Source organism: Cricetulus griseus (genome assembly GCF_003668045.3).
Source record: "Cricetulus griseus strain 17A/GY chromosome 1 unlocalized genomic scaffold, alternate assembly CriGri-PICRH-1.0 chr1_1, whole genome shotgun sequence".
Taxonomy (NCBI): domain Eukaryota; kingdom Metazoa; phylum Chordata; class Mammalia; order Rodentia; family Cricetidae; genus Cricetulus; species Cricetulus griseus.
The window spans coordinates 160,661,143-160,677,808 of NW_023276807.1; the positions used below are offsets into that span (position 1 = coordinate 160,661,143).

At 36.6% G+C, this 16,666-nt stretch overlaps 1 protein-coding gene across 2 annotated transcripts in view; it reads left to right on the forward strand.

Annotated features, from left to right (window-relative positions):
- Window positions 1-16,666, forward strand: part of Cfap299 (cilia and flagella associated protein 299) — a 435,850-nt gene that overhangs the window by 141,516 nt on the left and 277,668 nt on the right. Inside the window, exon 3 of one of the 2 annotated variants that reach the window (XM_035453289.1) lies at window positions 4,557-4,651. In XM_035453289.1, the coding sequence (XP_035309180.1) occupies window positions 4,557-4,651 (95 nt within the window). The remainder of the gene's footprint in view (window positions 1-4,556; window positions 4,652-16,666) is intronic. The other variant, XM_027387660.2, reaches the window with a different exon arrangement.

The following is a 16,666-nucleotide window of genomic DNA, read 5'->3' on the forward strand; positions in this document are numbered from 1 at the left end:
TAATACGTAAACAACATACTTAAACTGTTTAGCCAATAGTCCAGTTGTTGAGAATTAAAAATATGTTTGTAGTCATTCATGCCAGATTATATAAATGCCTTTAGCTAACGATTAAACATGTTTGGTAAAAATTAACTTATGCGCATATAACTTTTAGCCTATTTGAAAGTTCAGTGGCATGTAAATAAAGATGAGGTGTTTGCCTTTATAAAACTTACCCTAAGATTTTGTAACAGACCTACTTCTGCTTGAGGAAGTAAATTCTTTTGTAATATTTATTTAGGCAAAGTTTCTCAGGTCACTGACTGTTAAAGAAACCTAGTTATTTAAGAGTACTGTGTGGTAAAATCATAGGATCTCCTCATCTCTCCCTTTATGCTACTTTTCTGTTTTTGAGGAGTTGCAGGTTCTCAGCCTTTAGGATGGGATAGGAACCATTTTCTATAGAATACTTTTTTTCCTTTCTCCTCTGTTTATAGCTTTGTAAATAGAAACCCTTATTTTCCCTATGTATAATCTGCATTGATTCTGCTTGCTAATACTGTATGACTGTTCTCACAAGTTGTATAGTAGGAAGAGGCTTAGAGATTACTTAGCCCACTATGGAACCCAGCTTAGAAAAACACGGTGACTTGAATTCACTGGGAGATGAGTGGAAATTAAATACTGATAGCCCATGTAATATTTCAGTTTAATTTCATTATCCCATGCATCCATTTAACTTATTTAACTGCTGGATGTGAAAAATGAGTTAACCTTTTGAGCAACATTTTCCTGGGAAATATCTAAAATGTTAAATATGAGGCTAAAGTTTAGTTTGGTCTCCCAACCAATCATAAAATACCTTTTCTTTCAAATGGGTAAGAAATCTCAGGTAGTAACTTAGCAGTTAGCATTCATAGCTATATTGCTTGGCATCACATGGGGAAAATGACACACTTAGATATTGCTGGTGGGATTTATTAGCCCAATCAGTATGGGCTTACTTAACTGGATAGTCATTTAATCATTTATATGTTTTCTTTATTAGTAATGCTTACAGATTGATGAGTTAAATTTAAAATGCAACTTATTAGAAGAGCACTATCATTATAGATTCAAAGTCAAAGTTGAGTTTGCAATGGAAATAGAAAAATTTCTTATAATTGTACCCAGTGTGACTGTGGTGGTTTGTTTCTGTGATTAACCTGGTTACTCAGGACTGGTAACTTGCAAGACTAATTCTGCTAAAACTTCACAGACAATCTCTAGTACACTGTGTTTCTTTTTTTTTTTTCACATTTGTCCTTGTTCAAATCATGTTTGGGTGAAGCTATGTAGATAGGCATGACTTCTGACATTACTAGGAGAGACAGAATCTCACAACAAACTCCCCGATCTTCTGGCTCTGGTAATGTTTTCACTCTTGTTAGTTTAGTCATTCAGTGTGTGTGTGTGTGTGTGTGTGTGTGTGTGTGTGTGTGTGTATGAGGAAGAGAGAGAGAGAGAGAGAGAGAGAAAGAGAGAGAGAGAATGAGAGAGAGTGTGTATTAGTGTGTATATGTAAGTGTGTGAATGTGAATATGAGTGTGTGTGTATATGAGCGTGAGTGTATGTGTTCCTGGGCACATGCATATGTGTATGTGAGTGTGTGTGCATGAACATGATCATGTGTGTGTGTTACCACCAAAGCGTGTAGATCAGAAGAAAGCATTGGGAGTTGTTTCTTTCCTCCCACCCTGTGGGTCCTAGAGATTGAACTCAGGTCCTCAGGCATAGCTGCAAGTGCTTTACCTGCTATTCCTGTTCAGCCTCCTGGGTCCCATGTTCCCTATTAAACCCACAAGTCTGTCATTTCCTGCTTCACCTCTTCCCTCACCTCTGCTTTAAATCCAATATTCTCATCTGTGGCCAAAACTCTGAAGGACACCCCTTGTGAATTCCCTAGTGTTATTCACCTTTACCTACACCTCTCAAAGCTGGTGAATATTCTTTCTAAAGCACAAGCTTGACCATCTTACTTCCTTGTTTGAGGCTGTGTGGTTGAACACTTTTATGAAGCAGCCTTGAAGCACAGAAGCCCTCTCAGAATGATGTTATGGCTTGGTGATTATGACAAGTTTTTGGGCAACCTTAGTATCGGTAAAGTCTACAAAAATGCTGTCATTTATTAATGTTATGTGTTTTTTCCCTCCCTTTTTTGTATTTACTTTCTGTCTTGACATTATCTGAAGTTGCCTTAAAACCATACACCTGTATTCCTTTACCCCTTTGCAGTTACAAGTACTTTTCTCCCTTACTACCCCCGCAAAGACTAGCAGGCTTATCTCTAAGCATCCAGTGTAAGCATAACTACATTTTGTGTAAATGATCTCCCTTGATGGGATAGGCTACTTTCTCATGAACTGCTGATACTCTGTCCCTATTTCTCCTGATAGTTATCACTACTGTATTTGCATACCTGTCTACCTCTTTGAGACTATGAGCAAGCTGGGAGCAGAGACTGTGGCTCACTGACCTTTGTGCCCCGAGAAAGCTCCTGATTCAAAATAGAAATACAGTAAAAATGTTGATTGAAAACATAGAAAATTGCCGTGTAAAGACAGGATTTTTTTTTCACAAATGCAATGTACTTTGCATTATTTGGCTCAATGTTGTTGCAATAATCTTTATTAAACTTTAAAAATTTATTTTAATTTACATGTATGGATGTTTTGGCTACATCTATGTCTGTGTACCATGTGAGTACCTAGTGCCTATGGAGGCCAGAAGAAGGCATAAGATTTCCCTGGAACTGGATTTACAAATGGATGTGAGCCATCATGGAGGTGCTGGCAATTGAACCTGGGTCCTCTGGAAGAATAGCAGGTGTCTTTTCAACACCTGAGCTATCTTTCCAGCCTCAATGATATTTTTCTTTTCATTTTAATGTTTGACTTATTATTGGATACTTTTATACAATATATTTTGATCAGATTCTTTCCCCTGACCAAATTTTTCTCAGTCCTTACTGATATTTCTACCTATCTGACTTCATGTTCTTTTTCTGTCTTAAACAAATAAACAGCCACAAAAAACATGGAGTAAAATTAGTGTAGTCATAGGACCCACCCTGGAATGTGGTTTATATGCCAAATATCATTATATTGAAAAAAAACTAATTTTCCCCTTAGAACCGATCATCTGTGAATAGCCTCTTGTCTAGAGGTGGGTCTTTTGCCTACTTGCCCTTCTTCATCCTGAGATTTTTGTCTCGATTTTGCTTGGGTGGGTCTTGTGCTTCCTGTCAGTCTCCGTGAGTTTGCATGTGCATCTTCCCACTGTGTCTGGAAATCACCTCTGGCTCTTACACTCTTCTTGTCCCTTCTTCTCTATAGATCACTGCTCTCTGAGGGTAGGAATGTGATTTTTAGACTTCCAGTTTTGGACTGGGCACTCCAGTTTCTTACTTTGTACATGTTTTCCAATTGTGTGTATCCAATCTACTGTATTTGTGTTGAGAACTTGAGTGATGCACTAACCAATGGATCTAGCTGTATGCCATTTGGTGCCTTTTTATGTGATATTCCTTTATGTTATGCTGTGTTCTTTAGATTTTCCCTTGAGGCCCATGACTTGTCTAGTAGCTCTTGACCTTATAAACAGTGTCAAGTTTGGTTTACATGTCATGCAGGAGGCTTTAAATCCAATTAAAAAGTTATTTGTGCTACTGTTACACCATGGGCATATCGTGCAGGCAGGTCATAATTGTAGCTCACAGTGTTCTTAGTTGGGCGAGATTGATGTCTACTTTTCTGTTCCTGTAGTGTTTACTAACCAGGAAAGGGAAAGTTGTCAGTTGAACACCAGCCAGATTCCTCAGTGTTTTATATGATAAGAATGTGGTGTCTTCAGCAACATGATCTTACTGTCAAGTCATAGAAGGTAAAAAATAGAATTGGCAATAGCCTTTAATGCTTGGGATGTCTATGTTGACCTCTTTGACAAAGCCTAAAAAATATATATAATCTAGTTCTGATTCTGGGGTTTTTTATGGTATTCAATAATCTTCCTTATACATTTTCTTTAAAATTTATTTCTCTGGATTTGTAATGGTTTCTCTTATCTTAAAATGATATCCCACATGAGTTTTCTTTCTTATGTTGAGACTATCTACTGATGTGGAGAAATTAATGTTTTGTCCTACTGATTTTATTGGCTTAAACCAATCAATAAACAATACCTAATTTATAAATTATAGAGATTTTAAGTGAGGAGTATAAATATGTTGACTTTTCATAGAAAGATAAAAAGAAAAGATAGACATAGAAATGAAATAAATTTTATGTGGCTTGAGGACTGATATAGATTTTTGTACTATTTATAAACATGATTTCAGGTAGTTGGAAATAAAAGCTCTGTGACCATATAAAATAAAATTTTAAATCTGACCATAATGATTGGTTTCTATGTGATAACTATATTGTCATTCAGACCAAAGAAGCACAATTGTTGACCTCAGAATGTTTAAAAAAAACATTTCTTTTATCTGAGATGCTATGCCATTATAGTCTGATTGCTGTGATGTGTTTTTATAGGACACTAACCAGTGCTGGTAAGGAACTACATGATAATTTTCTGAAGGCCCTAGCAATAAGAGAAGAGGATAATCGCAATGGGAAAGTGAGCGTGAGTACATCTTACCCCAAAATTGAAATGTATTTTCAAATACATAGTAAATATGGATGATAGAGCCTGAAACATCTTACATAAAAAGTAGTTTATGTACAGGCAAGAGAGATGGCTCAGTAGGCAAAGGAGCTTGCTGTTAAATTAGGTCATCAGGACCCACATAGTGTCAAGGGAGAGCTGACCAGATGGAATTGTATTGTCCTCTGCATGCATGCCACAGCACATGTGCACCCCACACCCACAAAATAATAAATGTAATATAAAAAGTGACTATATTTATATATTATAGTAATATGTGTAGGTTTTAAATAATCACATTTATAAAAGTAGCAAAATGGTAAAAAAAAAAAAAAGGTAAGATTCTAAACATTTTCAATGGGGAAAATGAATGTGTCTGTTCAACTGGTTATTATCTCCCACTTGTGCTAATCCTAGGTTAAATAGTTCTAGTGAACGGTTGCCTCCAAGTTCCATAACCCACTGAGTTCCAAACTTTCTTCCATGTTGTTTTCAAGAACAGCCTGAAAGATACTTTTGTGGTCTGCTTTACAGGTCTCTATTTTCTGACATCATTGCTTCTAATGATCTATATTATACACCTATGAATTGTTCCCCTAGAAGACTTCCTTAAGTGTTACTTGATATCATAAATACATAATTTTTAATCATAGCTGGGTAGTCACTGGTTTGAAAACCATCATATTGTCATACTTCTTGGCCATGAGAAAATTGTGTGACCATCCATTTACAGGATGAGAAGTGTCATACTGAGTTTAGAGGGTGTGGATGTAGAGCATTGGTATTGTGCAGGGGTTAAGAGAATCTGGAGGTGGAGCGTGACTATCGTCAAGGTCAGTACTCATGGTTTGCTCAATACAACAGATCTTAAAATGTCTCTAAATGAATTAGGCAGGTTCATGTGTTTTCATAAGCCATGTTGTCCTGTTGTGTAATGTGGTGTTTAAAAGAATATTCTCCTTTTAATATTGATTGAGTTTGGAAACAAAATAGAAGCACTTTGCACAATGCATGATTCATTAAGTATTTATTATTTAATGTGCTATATGGAGTATATTTATAGCCACCAAAGTTAGAATTGTGAATGAAGTAAATATAGACAATATTGTAACATTTTTTTGCTAGTGTATAAGGGATGGGCTTAATAAATTTTAATTTCTCTTTAGAAAAGACAGTTGAAAGGGCTCTCCATGATGATTACACATTTTGTTAGGGATCTAAAGATTGTTCATTATTGGTAGGATACAATACAATCAGAATATTAACGGTACAATTTATAGAGTGTATTTATGCTATAGGAAGCATTTGTTCTTTTTATTAATGCTTCTCTCTGTGCAAATCACTCATGTTTGCACAAACATGCATAAGATGTAGGTTCTCTCTACATTTCTGTTGCCACAAGTTTATGTAACTCTTGTGAGTGGACAAGTAGGTACATAATTTTTCAGATGGTAATAATCTAAAAATTTTTGACTTTATTATCTCACAAGAGTTTAACAAAAACTATGACATCTTGCTGTCATAACTGTCATGTTCTTGGTGGGTACCTTCATGGCACTTATCTTCCCCTCCATGTTGAGTTTGTAAACAGCTACATGGCTGGCTAGTTTGACCTTTGAAATATGTATTATTGAAGCTGGCATAAAAACGCTATTTACAACTTTCCATTCATGGCCATTCAAAGAAGCCACTGTAACTGGAACAGGAAAAACCTATGAATTAGGTACTTTCGAATATATCCATATCCTGTGTTGAAATCTCCATGAAACATAAGATTGCATTGTGTGTGACCAATTACATTGTGCTGACATGATCTTTTCCCTCCTTTCTATCTTCAAACTTCTCTAAAATGTTTCCTTTCAAGAAAACAAAGGTATCAGAGAGATGCTTACTTCCTTTTTTAATAGAAGCCATGCCTGTCTGCTGTAAACCATTGTGGAAATTGTATGATTCATAAAGTCTTCCCCTCATTACAAACAGGTTACCTCAACGCTTGGAAAATAAAATGCATATCCAACTTCCCTTTAGCTAGAAAAGTAGAGTTGAATGGATCTTTATCTTTAATTCATTTGTATTTGGGTAAAAATATGATATGTGGACATTATGACAAAGGTGAAACACCAGAGGTTATGTAGCCATATTATCTGTGTTTAGTTTTTGGATTGACCACTTATTACAGGCTAAATGTGTGTACTTTTACTTTATACAGCCTGAGTTTTTTCATCTGCAATTTTAAGAATTTTACACTGATGAGATATTGCCATATTAAAATAACATAATGTATAAAGCATACATATATGTATAATGCTTAGATGTTTAGGATCCCTAGAAACAAAGCCCAGTTTTCTGATGTGAAACCTGTAGGGGCTAGAGAAAGTGTGATGATGTGGGCAAAGAAGCTTAGCAGAGATGTGACCTCAGTCCAATCACACAGGAAACTCTATGAATTGTGTCACTAAGTCTCTTCTGCTTTAAAGCAAGGGAACTATGACTTTATCCACTCTGGTCTGCTTCTTCTCTGTTAGTTAATCAACAGCTGTCACAGAGGCAGGAGGTAGCAAAAGTCAGACCATCCTTTTGAGGGAGGTACAGGTAAGAAGAGGAACAATTAGCTGTTAGCACTTGCCAAGTCTGTAGTTGAGTGGTAGGGCCCAGGGCAGGGACCTAGGAGAAACATCATTTGCCACAGATCTCTACAGCTGCCATTTTCATCTCCATTACTTTCCTTTGCCCACTCTCCCTGTTAGAAGTAAGTAAATTATAATAGGAGATACTTACCTCTCACGTATATGGATCATTTATGAAGTTAATGTTAAAGGGTATATACACCCAGAATTTTCTAGATAAGAGACCATGACTATAAAAATTGCTATCTTTCCCTGGCTGTTTGGCTCTTCCATTGTTTCTCAGCCTGTAATAAGGCAGAGAGTCACAGGGGGATTGTATAGTGGAGCAGAGCTGCTCACCTTAGGGTGGCCAGGAAGTAGAGAGGACACAGTCCTGGACTGGACAGGCCACACTGTAATCTTGTCAAGTAACTGCTTTCTTCAACTAGATCTCACACCATAATTTCCACCACCTCCAAAACTGGTATTGATTCATCAAAGGAAAAAGTCCATTGATTTGGTGACAGCCCTCAGAATCTAATAACCTCCAAAGCTGACAATTAAGCCCCCAACATAAACCTGAGACAACATGTTAGACTCAATTCATAATAACCATAAAAAATAATTACATGAATGAATTAAAAATCTAGTTTGAATATCTGGAAAGATGTTAACTAACGAAAACTAAAGAAATTAGGGAGATGAACATTTTTAAAAATTACCCAAGAAATAAAAATTAAGAAGAAATGACAGTCTTAGAAAACAATTTTGCTTTTATTTTTGAGACTAATTTAATTACAGTGTTTCAATTCAGAAAAGGGGGGCTTTTTTGACATGTTTGTTGGTGCCATCCTTGTTCAGTTCACACTTGGGGGGTCATTTGGGTGAAACTTCATGGGTATAGCTTTTGATGTTTCGAGGAAAGACAGTCTCACAGCAAAGTCTCCAGTCCTCTGACTTTCACAATCTTTCTAACCCCTCTTCTATAGTGTTCCCTGAACTTTAGGTACAAGAGTGTTTTGTAGATGTAGCCATGGAGACTGGGTTCTACAACTCTGCATTTTGTTTTGTTGTGGTTTTCTGTAATGGGTTTTTATCTGTTGTCTAGAGAAATTTCCTTGATGAGAGGTTAAGACTACACTTACCTGTGGGTATAAAGACACACACACCAGGAACAGAGGAATGCAACAACGATGCAGTGATTTCTTTTCCTCCCTATCTGTCCTAAGTGGAGAATTTATAAAGTGGTCTTGATATATGGACCAGTAACCTGTTTAGATGATAATTAACTGAGCTTCTTATTCCTTTTATCCACTCCTGATTCCTAAAGAGAGGATAGATTTCAGAAGGGAAGGACCTCTAAATTAATGTGTGTGTGTGTGTGTGTGTGTGTGTGTGTGTGTGTAAGAAAGAGAGAGAGAGAGAGAGAGAGAGAGAGAGAGAGAGAGAGAGAGAGAGAACTGATGGGAGTTGGTTCCCTTCTTCCACCTGTGGGATTTGAGGATCAAACTCACTTCACCATCCAGTGTTCACATGCTTCTTCTCATGGAAACATCTCATTGGCCTGGCTGAGGTCCTTTGAATGTGAAGCAGTGCAGGTACTTGCAAGAGCTCTTTTTTAGACTGTAGGTCTCGATATTTACTCATCTGGGTGGGGAAGGCAGAAGAAGTTGGCTCTGGACCAAAAATTTCACTGCAATCAAAACAGGAAAGTTCTTGTGTTAATTTTCAGGGGAGCTTTCAATGCATTTATAGATCGCTTTAGTTCCTAAGAGATGAAGGGAATGCTTCAGAAGGCTTCTTTATCTTTCATGGTTTTGTTTTTTGTTTTTTTTTAAACTTAACCTTTATTTATTCTTTGTGTCTTTCATAACATGAATCTCAATCCCATTCATTTCCCTGCCCTCTGTGCATGCAACATCCCACCCCCAAAATAAAATAAAATGGCATTTAAGAGAAAAAAAAAAAGAAAACTCTCATCATAGAAGCCGTAGTGTGACACAGTGAGTCATGCAGTAAACCCTTTTGCCCATGTATCTTTACTTGCAAGTGTTCATTCTTGGATGAATTCTCCTCCTTCCCCATCACCCCTCCTCTCCTTCCTTCATGAAGGAAACTCAGTGATGGCTGCCGTGCTTTTACTAATAGTGTGTCCGCTTTTGTATGATGCAAAGGACTATGCTTGGTATTAACAGGATGACTTGTTTCTCTAAATGGCTTCACATCTTGTGAGAACAGCTGGAAAACCAGTCTGATAAAATGGCATTTCAACTACTTGAGAATGCACATGTCAAAATGAATGTAAGTTAATGGTTGGTCCCTGCTGTCTTGGACATTTCTGTGTACCCGGGCGATGGAGATGTCCTTGAGAGGAATCTGAATACCACTCTGTAATCAGGTATTAAGTATTTATTAATTTATCTAGCACAGGAAATTGTACACATATTTTCTTGTGGGTTTTTTTTTTTTTGAAGTTGTAAATTTTTCCAGATTCTTGAAAAACTATTTGGGGAGGAAAAGCATCCAGTTCCAAATACTTTGATTCGGGGTAAGTGGAGTTGGCGTGAAACACAAAACTTTCTCCGTCTGACCCCTGGTAAGGACTGCCATCACATCCCTGAGTCTCTGCACCTCTCCAGCATGGAGATTTACAGAGGAACTACAGAATCGAGTCTTCTGTCAGTATGTTGTAACCAGAAGAGAACAGAGAGGGACTGTGGTGGGAGAGAGCAGAGGGAGAGGCAGTGGAACGAGACAGATCCTAGTTCGATACCAGTTTCATCACAAGTCATAATACCTTAGAAATGAGAGGAGCAGACTTCATCTTGTTTTGCAGCTTTTCCATATGGCACTCTCCTTTGCACTCTTGCTAACAGATGGGCGCCCAGCCTTTTCCTAAATAGTTTAAATATTTCCAGTGATAGGAAACTCATTCCTTTGTAGGTTGTCTTTTCCATTTTGGCAAGTTAGAATTTGACTGTGGCATTTATTAATTTTGGTTATTGAAGCCTGGCTATTTACATCATCCTTTTAAAGTTTTCTTGCTTGGTTTCTGCTAAAAAGAGTAATGCTTTCTGTCATTATTTAAGTCTTTGTCATTCTATGTAACTTCTTGGTAGTCCGTACATTTTATTGTTCCTTAAAACAAAACAAAACAAAACAAAAATCTCTCCATTAAAAAACCCAGAGTGTAGCATATGTATTAAAGTATTAACTCCCAAGTGTGTATAAATTGCCTTAGTTCATAAATTACTAGGAAAATGAAGCAGCTAACCGGTCATGATCCAGAAGTAGAACTAGAACATTGTTGACAACAAATAAATCCCATGTGTACAGCTTCAGACATGACTGTCCCACTCCCAAAGGCATTCTGCTTCTGCCAAGGATGCCATTCCACTCTGTCACTTTTGAATTCTTATAAATACAATGATGTTTATTGACTTCTGTCATCAAATATTTCATTTGTAAGAATTGCTATGTCATTGAATGCAACTGTGATGTGTATTATTTCATTTGTTGAATTTTTATTTTATTTTATAATACTGAATAGGGCAACGGAATCTTAATGTGATGCTTAATGTCCTTCATGGCTAGAACATTTTCTGTTCTACTTAAGGTATATTTCTATATCCTACTTAAGGTATATATTGTATCCTATTTAAGATACTAAAAATCACTAATATATACTCTTTTCATACCATGTTTACCATTTGGATGTGTATTGACTTGAGATGGCTGTTTTTCATGTAGTGAGAAGTAGGGATCATGGCACATGGAGAAGCCATTTGCACATCTTTGTGGGATATCAAATAAATATAGACGCATGAAGATAGATTTCAAAGCATCAGTCTAGGCAGAAGCTGAAACTTAAGGAGTTCATGTCTTTAATTCTGCTTAAGGCTGTGTGTCTGCATGCAGAGTAATTCTGGTTCAAGCCAGGGGCACTCAATCATGTCACCTCAAACTAGACTTGGTACTTTTTGGCATGATAATATATTACACATTGTATTGTTGTTGAATGGAATGTGCTGTGGTTTCTCATGACCTGAATATTATTTTAAATAGCATATCCTACGATTGTAGTCACTGATTGCATTAGCTCATCCTACACTATGAATAAGAGTATTTTAAATGAACAATTGTAGTACACCAGCATCTATACGAATGATTAAAAGTCATGTCCTTTTTTTCTGGTCCAATTGTATTAATTTGAAGGCCAGAATTTACATTTTATCTCACTAGTTTTATTGAATTTTCCTGTTATTCAGCTCATTTGTCAGCCTATCAGGATATGCATATTTAAAAATAATTCAACATCATGATTATCTCTAGCTGTGCACTCAGTGTCAGAAAGTTTGATAAGCAATTGGCTAATGATTAGTGCTGGGCACTCAGGGTCATCTCTCCCAAGGTCTTGAGGTCGGGCTTATATTTTCTTGTCAGAGAAATTTGCTTCCAGAGTAGTTTTTTTTTTCTTTTTACCTCTGTGTAAAAGACTATCCAAAGGATAGCGTGGTGTGTGCTCAAATGCCATACTTTGGCCTTGAGCAGTGTCTAGTGTGAAAAAGTAAAATATTTGTGAGGAGTGGCATTCATTTAGCCAAATCTAAAAAACAAAACAAAACAACCTAGCTATGCATTTGTTCCAACTGAAATTGGACATTATGAAGGCTTGATATGAGTGATGGATCTGTGTCCTCTCATGTTAGATCTGATCTCTAAGCTAATCCTTTCCATTTCTGTTGGACATATGGTTCTTTACTTTCTCAATTATTTCTTTCCAGTTTAGAGCCTGTGACTATGCTCTCTCTTCTGACACCTGTGGATCTCCTGCTTAATGAAGAGGCCAGCTCAATTCCTCCCCACAAGCAGTAGCACCATTTGCATCTTCATCATTACATGTTTTATACACACAAACTATGAGCAAATGTTTGTTTTTCTCTGATATAACAGTGGAAATGAGAGTCTAGAACATGCAGTCCTGCTGGGGTCCAGCTGCATTGTTTATAAACTAATAGGTGTAGAATGAAAGTCCTCAGTCACTACTGCTAATGCGTGTGCACTTTTAGCTTGTCTGCAAACTTGGAATTACTGAAGAGATAATGATTTAAAATCCTATTAATAATGAATACAGATTCAAAAGTCTCTTAGCTGTACTTGGTGATTGTGTTGCTGTGAATTCTACCTAAAAGAAGGGACCCTATTACTCCTCATCTCGCTGACTGCTACTGTTCCATCCTCAGGAAATCTTTCAGGTCTGAAAATTGTGTTTTGAGTGAGTGTAAGGATTCATTTATTCCTTAAACACTACTGGTAGTGTTTTTACAAGGCATGTGCCCAAATCATAATATGTGCTTTAAGCAATGAAGTAATGAAAGTTGTTGACTATCAGTAGGAAACTTGGATGCTATTCAGTTGATTTTGGGATATGAGGGGAAAAAAGGTAAAGCTCACTGGATCTCAAAGGGAAAACTTAAAAATCCATGAATAATAAACAGGGAAATATTTTTAAAAGGCAGGGTGTCAAATACCTATGACATCAGTTTAATATATATGATCCACACTCATATATAGAACATTGCCCACACTCACAGTGACCTTGGCCACTGAATGAAGGCCATATTTTTGAAAGACTTGAGTTGTACTGGAGCAGTTGCTGAAATAGGGTAGGCATAAATACACTTTCCTTCCATTCCGTATATAGAACTTTCCCGACCTGTTTATTTTTCCTTAAACAAACATATCATCTGATATAACCAATCCAAAGAAAATGTTCTCTCCCAACACATGAATGAAACCCCCTCTTACTGCCCCTTTGCTAAATCCTGGAGATTCTGATGTAGTTCAGGCTTTTATACCATATTCATGTCACTTTTGGAATCACTTCAACGAGTGCCCAAAATTATTTTTAAACATTTAATCAGCTTCTGTTTAAGCCTGCTTTCTCCATTGAGAGTGGGAGTTTATTTGCCATATTGTGAGTATATTATAATAAAGACGGAAGCCCTGTGCTGCATGAAGTTTTATATGAGAAATCAGCTTTAGTCTTAGTCTTCCATAGATACACAGAATGACAAAATTTAGAATGTTACATAAAATTTGTGCCGTGGCACTTATGAAAATTCTTTCATACTATGGTTATTTTCTGATAATTAGATACAGGCTTATGGTATGCTAAAGATAACAGGCTCTGCAGTTGTATCTCTGATTCATAGATCAATTGTGGTACTAGTAAGGAGACTGCAGGGCAAGCCTCTGTACTTTGTCTGTTGTGGAGTGACAGAGATAATGACATCCACTTAGTGAACTGCAGGATGCCTTAAATAATTCACAATGATGTACATTGTGTGGTGTCTATATTTATTGATTGGTTAAGAAATAGTAGATATTAAGAGATAATAAATTGTATATGAAATAGTGACGCTCCTAAGAATAACTGGATAATCTTTTAAAATATTGTTGCTTTTCAAATATGTGATAGAGCTAAAATTGAAGCAGTCAGGATTTCAATCTCATTGTTTTATTACTTGGCATTATTAAACAATTGAGCTTCTGTAACTTATTTTGTCTGAATGTTGAATATAGCTGATTTGTATATTTCTTAAACTTCCTTATTTAATAAATTGTCCTTGAGTGTACATACCATGCTTTTGTGTATGACTTTCCCTGGCCCTGACTTAAATTTGCATTTAATTGAAAAAGATTCCAAAGTCAAAAGGAATGAGAAAATGATCTTGACTCTCAAACCGATAGAGCTACACTGGAGGAATGGCTGAGGGTCCAGCTAAAGACCTCCTGTTACCATGCTCTCCTATTTCAGACTTTGGGACAGTGTGGAGGAAAGTATGTTGTACACTCTGATCATCATTGTGGGGTCCACATACCATCTCAGCTGACAGTTACTGATTTTCTAATCCTCTGTGAGAAATGTCTAGAAGATTCTCATGTCCATTTCCAGGGTGAATAGAAAGGGCAGAACATTGCATTGACAAAACCAATAGGCTCTAAGTAAATGAAAACAAGAAGACAAGATTGAATCCCTAAGCATGCACACTAAATAAACTAAAGTGCTTGGCAAGAACGTTTGCAGTCACTGGGTTTGGGCAGTACTGTGGTCATCCTAGAGTCTGCATCCTAAGAAATGTATATGCATAGAAAGACTCTGAAGTTCCCTATCTGTCACAAAGCTCAAGGGAACTCAAATCATTGAAATGTGGTGACACTTCTACATCAGAGACACTTAGATCTTTGCCTTTTACAACATGGGAATTCTAGGACAAAAATATTATATACAGAAATTAAGCAAGCATTAGATTTAGGTTGATGAGATGAATCTAGATGGTCCTAGTGTCTAATTTCTGTCTTCTTTTGGGGGCTTAGCAGAGTCATATCTCAACAGGTCTGAGCTAGCCAAATGGAAGGACAGTACACTTTCTGAAAGGCTCTTCTCTGAGGAAGAAACTTTTTAATGGAGGTTTTTCTTCTCTTAGCACTGTAGAGGTATGGAGTACTGACAAAGCTCCTCCCTGCTGGGATGTTGGCCATGTGCACCTGCATCTGGTCAGAGATGTAGATAATGTGCACTGTACGGCTTCCTGAACTGTCGGTTTTCTCTTTATAATCCTTAGTGTAAGGTCCATACTGTAAGATGCTAGTAGTGTATGGTCTGTCATAAACCCCATTCTCACAAACGTTTAAGCAAATTGTCATATAACTTTAGGATCAAGAATATCTTCCACTGTAGTGGCAAAGCCAAAAATGTCAGAGGCAATGGAACATATATATATATATATATGTTCTGATCTGTTAAAAATCCTTATAAGTAAAATATATACCCCAAAAGTCAAATGTGAATATTGTGTTAGTGTAACTAACATATCAATAGTTCTTTCTGCCATCTCCCAAGACAGAAACACAGGCATAAAATTGAAATGAATGGATTGAAAATGTCCAAATATCCAGTGATGTCTATCAACGTATGCATAAAATACCAAAATAAAAATAACACTTAGACAGTTTTGCTTCTCAAATTCAAATTTTTTGAGTATTCACAATTAGAAACCTTCAAATAATGTCTTCTATAATTGGGGACATCTTGTAATTCTAGAAGGTAGAGGCTGAGATAGGACGATTTTCAGGAGTTTAAGGACGATTTTCACTAGACCTCAGAGTGAGACCCTGTGTCTGCAACATGCAATGGAGAGAGAATAATCAAAACACCTTATGTGCATGCTTGAAAATGTAAAGGCTCAAATTAATCAGTGAAAAACAAAAACAAAACACCAAAAACAAACAAGATTGAAGGCAAACTAAATTCTAACAATTCAGAATTCATATAATAAATGATTTAATAATCTAACTGTTAGAATATTATAAAACTATTAATAAGATTTCAATTAAAGTCAGTGACACTTTAAAACTTTGTCAAAAGCAAATTAAAAAAAAAAGACATTTAAGATGGAGATAAACACAGCAATTCATGGTCATTATTTTTCACTGTCAAAGAAAGGACACAGAAGATTTTAAATGCCTGAATCTTTTTCCATTATAGCCATGGTATTAAGATGCCACATCAAAACAATCCATGTTTGGAAACAGCCATGAGTTCGGGCCTCCCTCATTTATGAATGACTAACCTTTACTCATGTGAAACTAATTATTGATTAAATATTATCTGCATTTCAAAAACATGGTCAGTAAATATTTCAAGAATAAAATCACTCCATTTTTTTTAATCTTAGTTGAAGGAGGCTTCTCAAAAAGATCCTCACCTCACTAGGAGGGAGGAGGGACAAGCTGAGATTATTAGTCTGTTGGTGAACTAATGGAACTGTAATTTGTTTTTCTGCATTTTTCTTCTATCCTCCTGGTTTTTACATGATATATTATTTCAAATGGTTACAGATAAAATGTTCACTTAAAAACAACATTGGAAGAAAATTTTATTCTGTGCTCATATTTAGAGATTGTGAAACCTGGATTTTTCTTGGTGAAGCCAATCAGAATTAGTTCCTTCTGGTGCTTGCCGAGGGGAACTAGAGAGATGGTTTAGATGTTAAGAGCACTGCTCTTCCAGAAGACCTGGATTCAATTCCCACCAGGTATCTCAAAACTGTAACTCCAATTCCAGGGAGTCCAATGCCTTCTTCTGCCCTCCCGAGGCAGTAGACATGCCCAGTGCTGCAGACACACACACACACACACACACACACACACACACACACACACACACACACACACAAGCAAACATGGACACTTAATAAAGACAAAAGGAGTGGGGGGGAGGGTAGGGAGGGTGTGCCCTAAGGAAGTAAGGATTTAAATCTAAAACATAAACTTAAAACTTTCCATTTCAACAACTAGAATTTTAGGGGAAGGAAATAACATTTAGT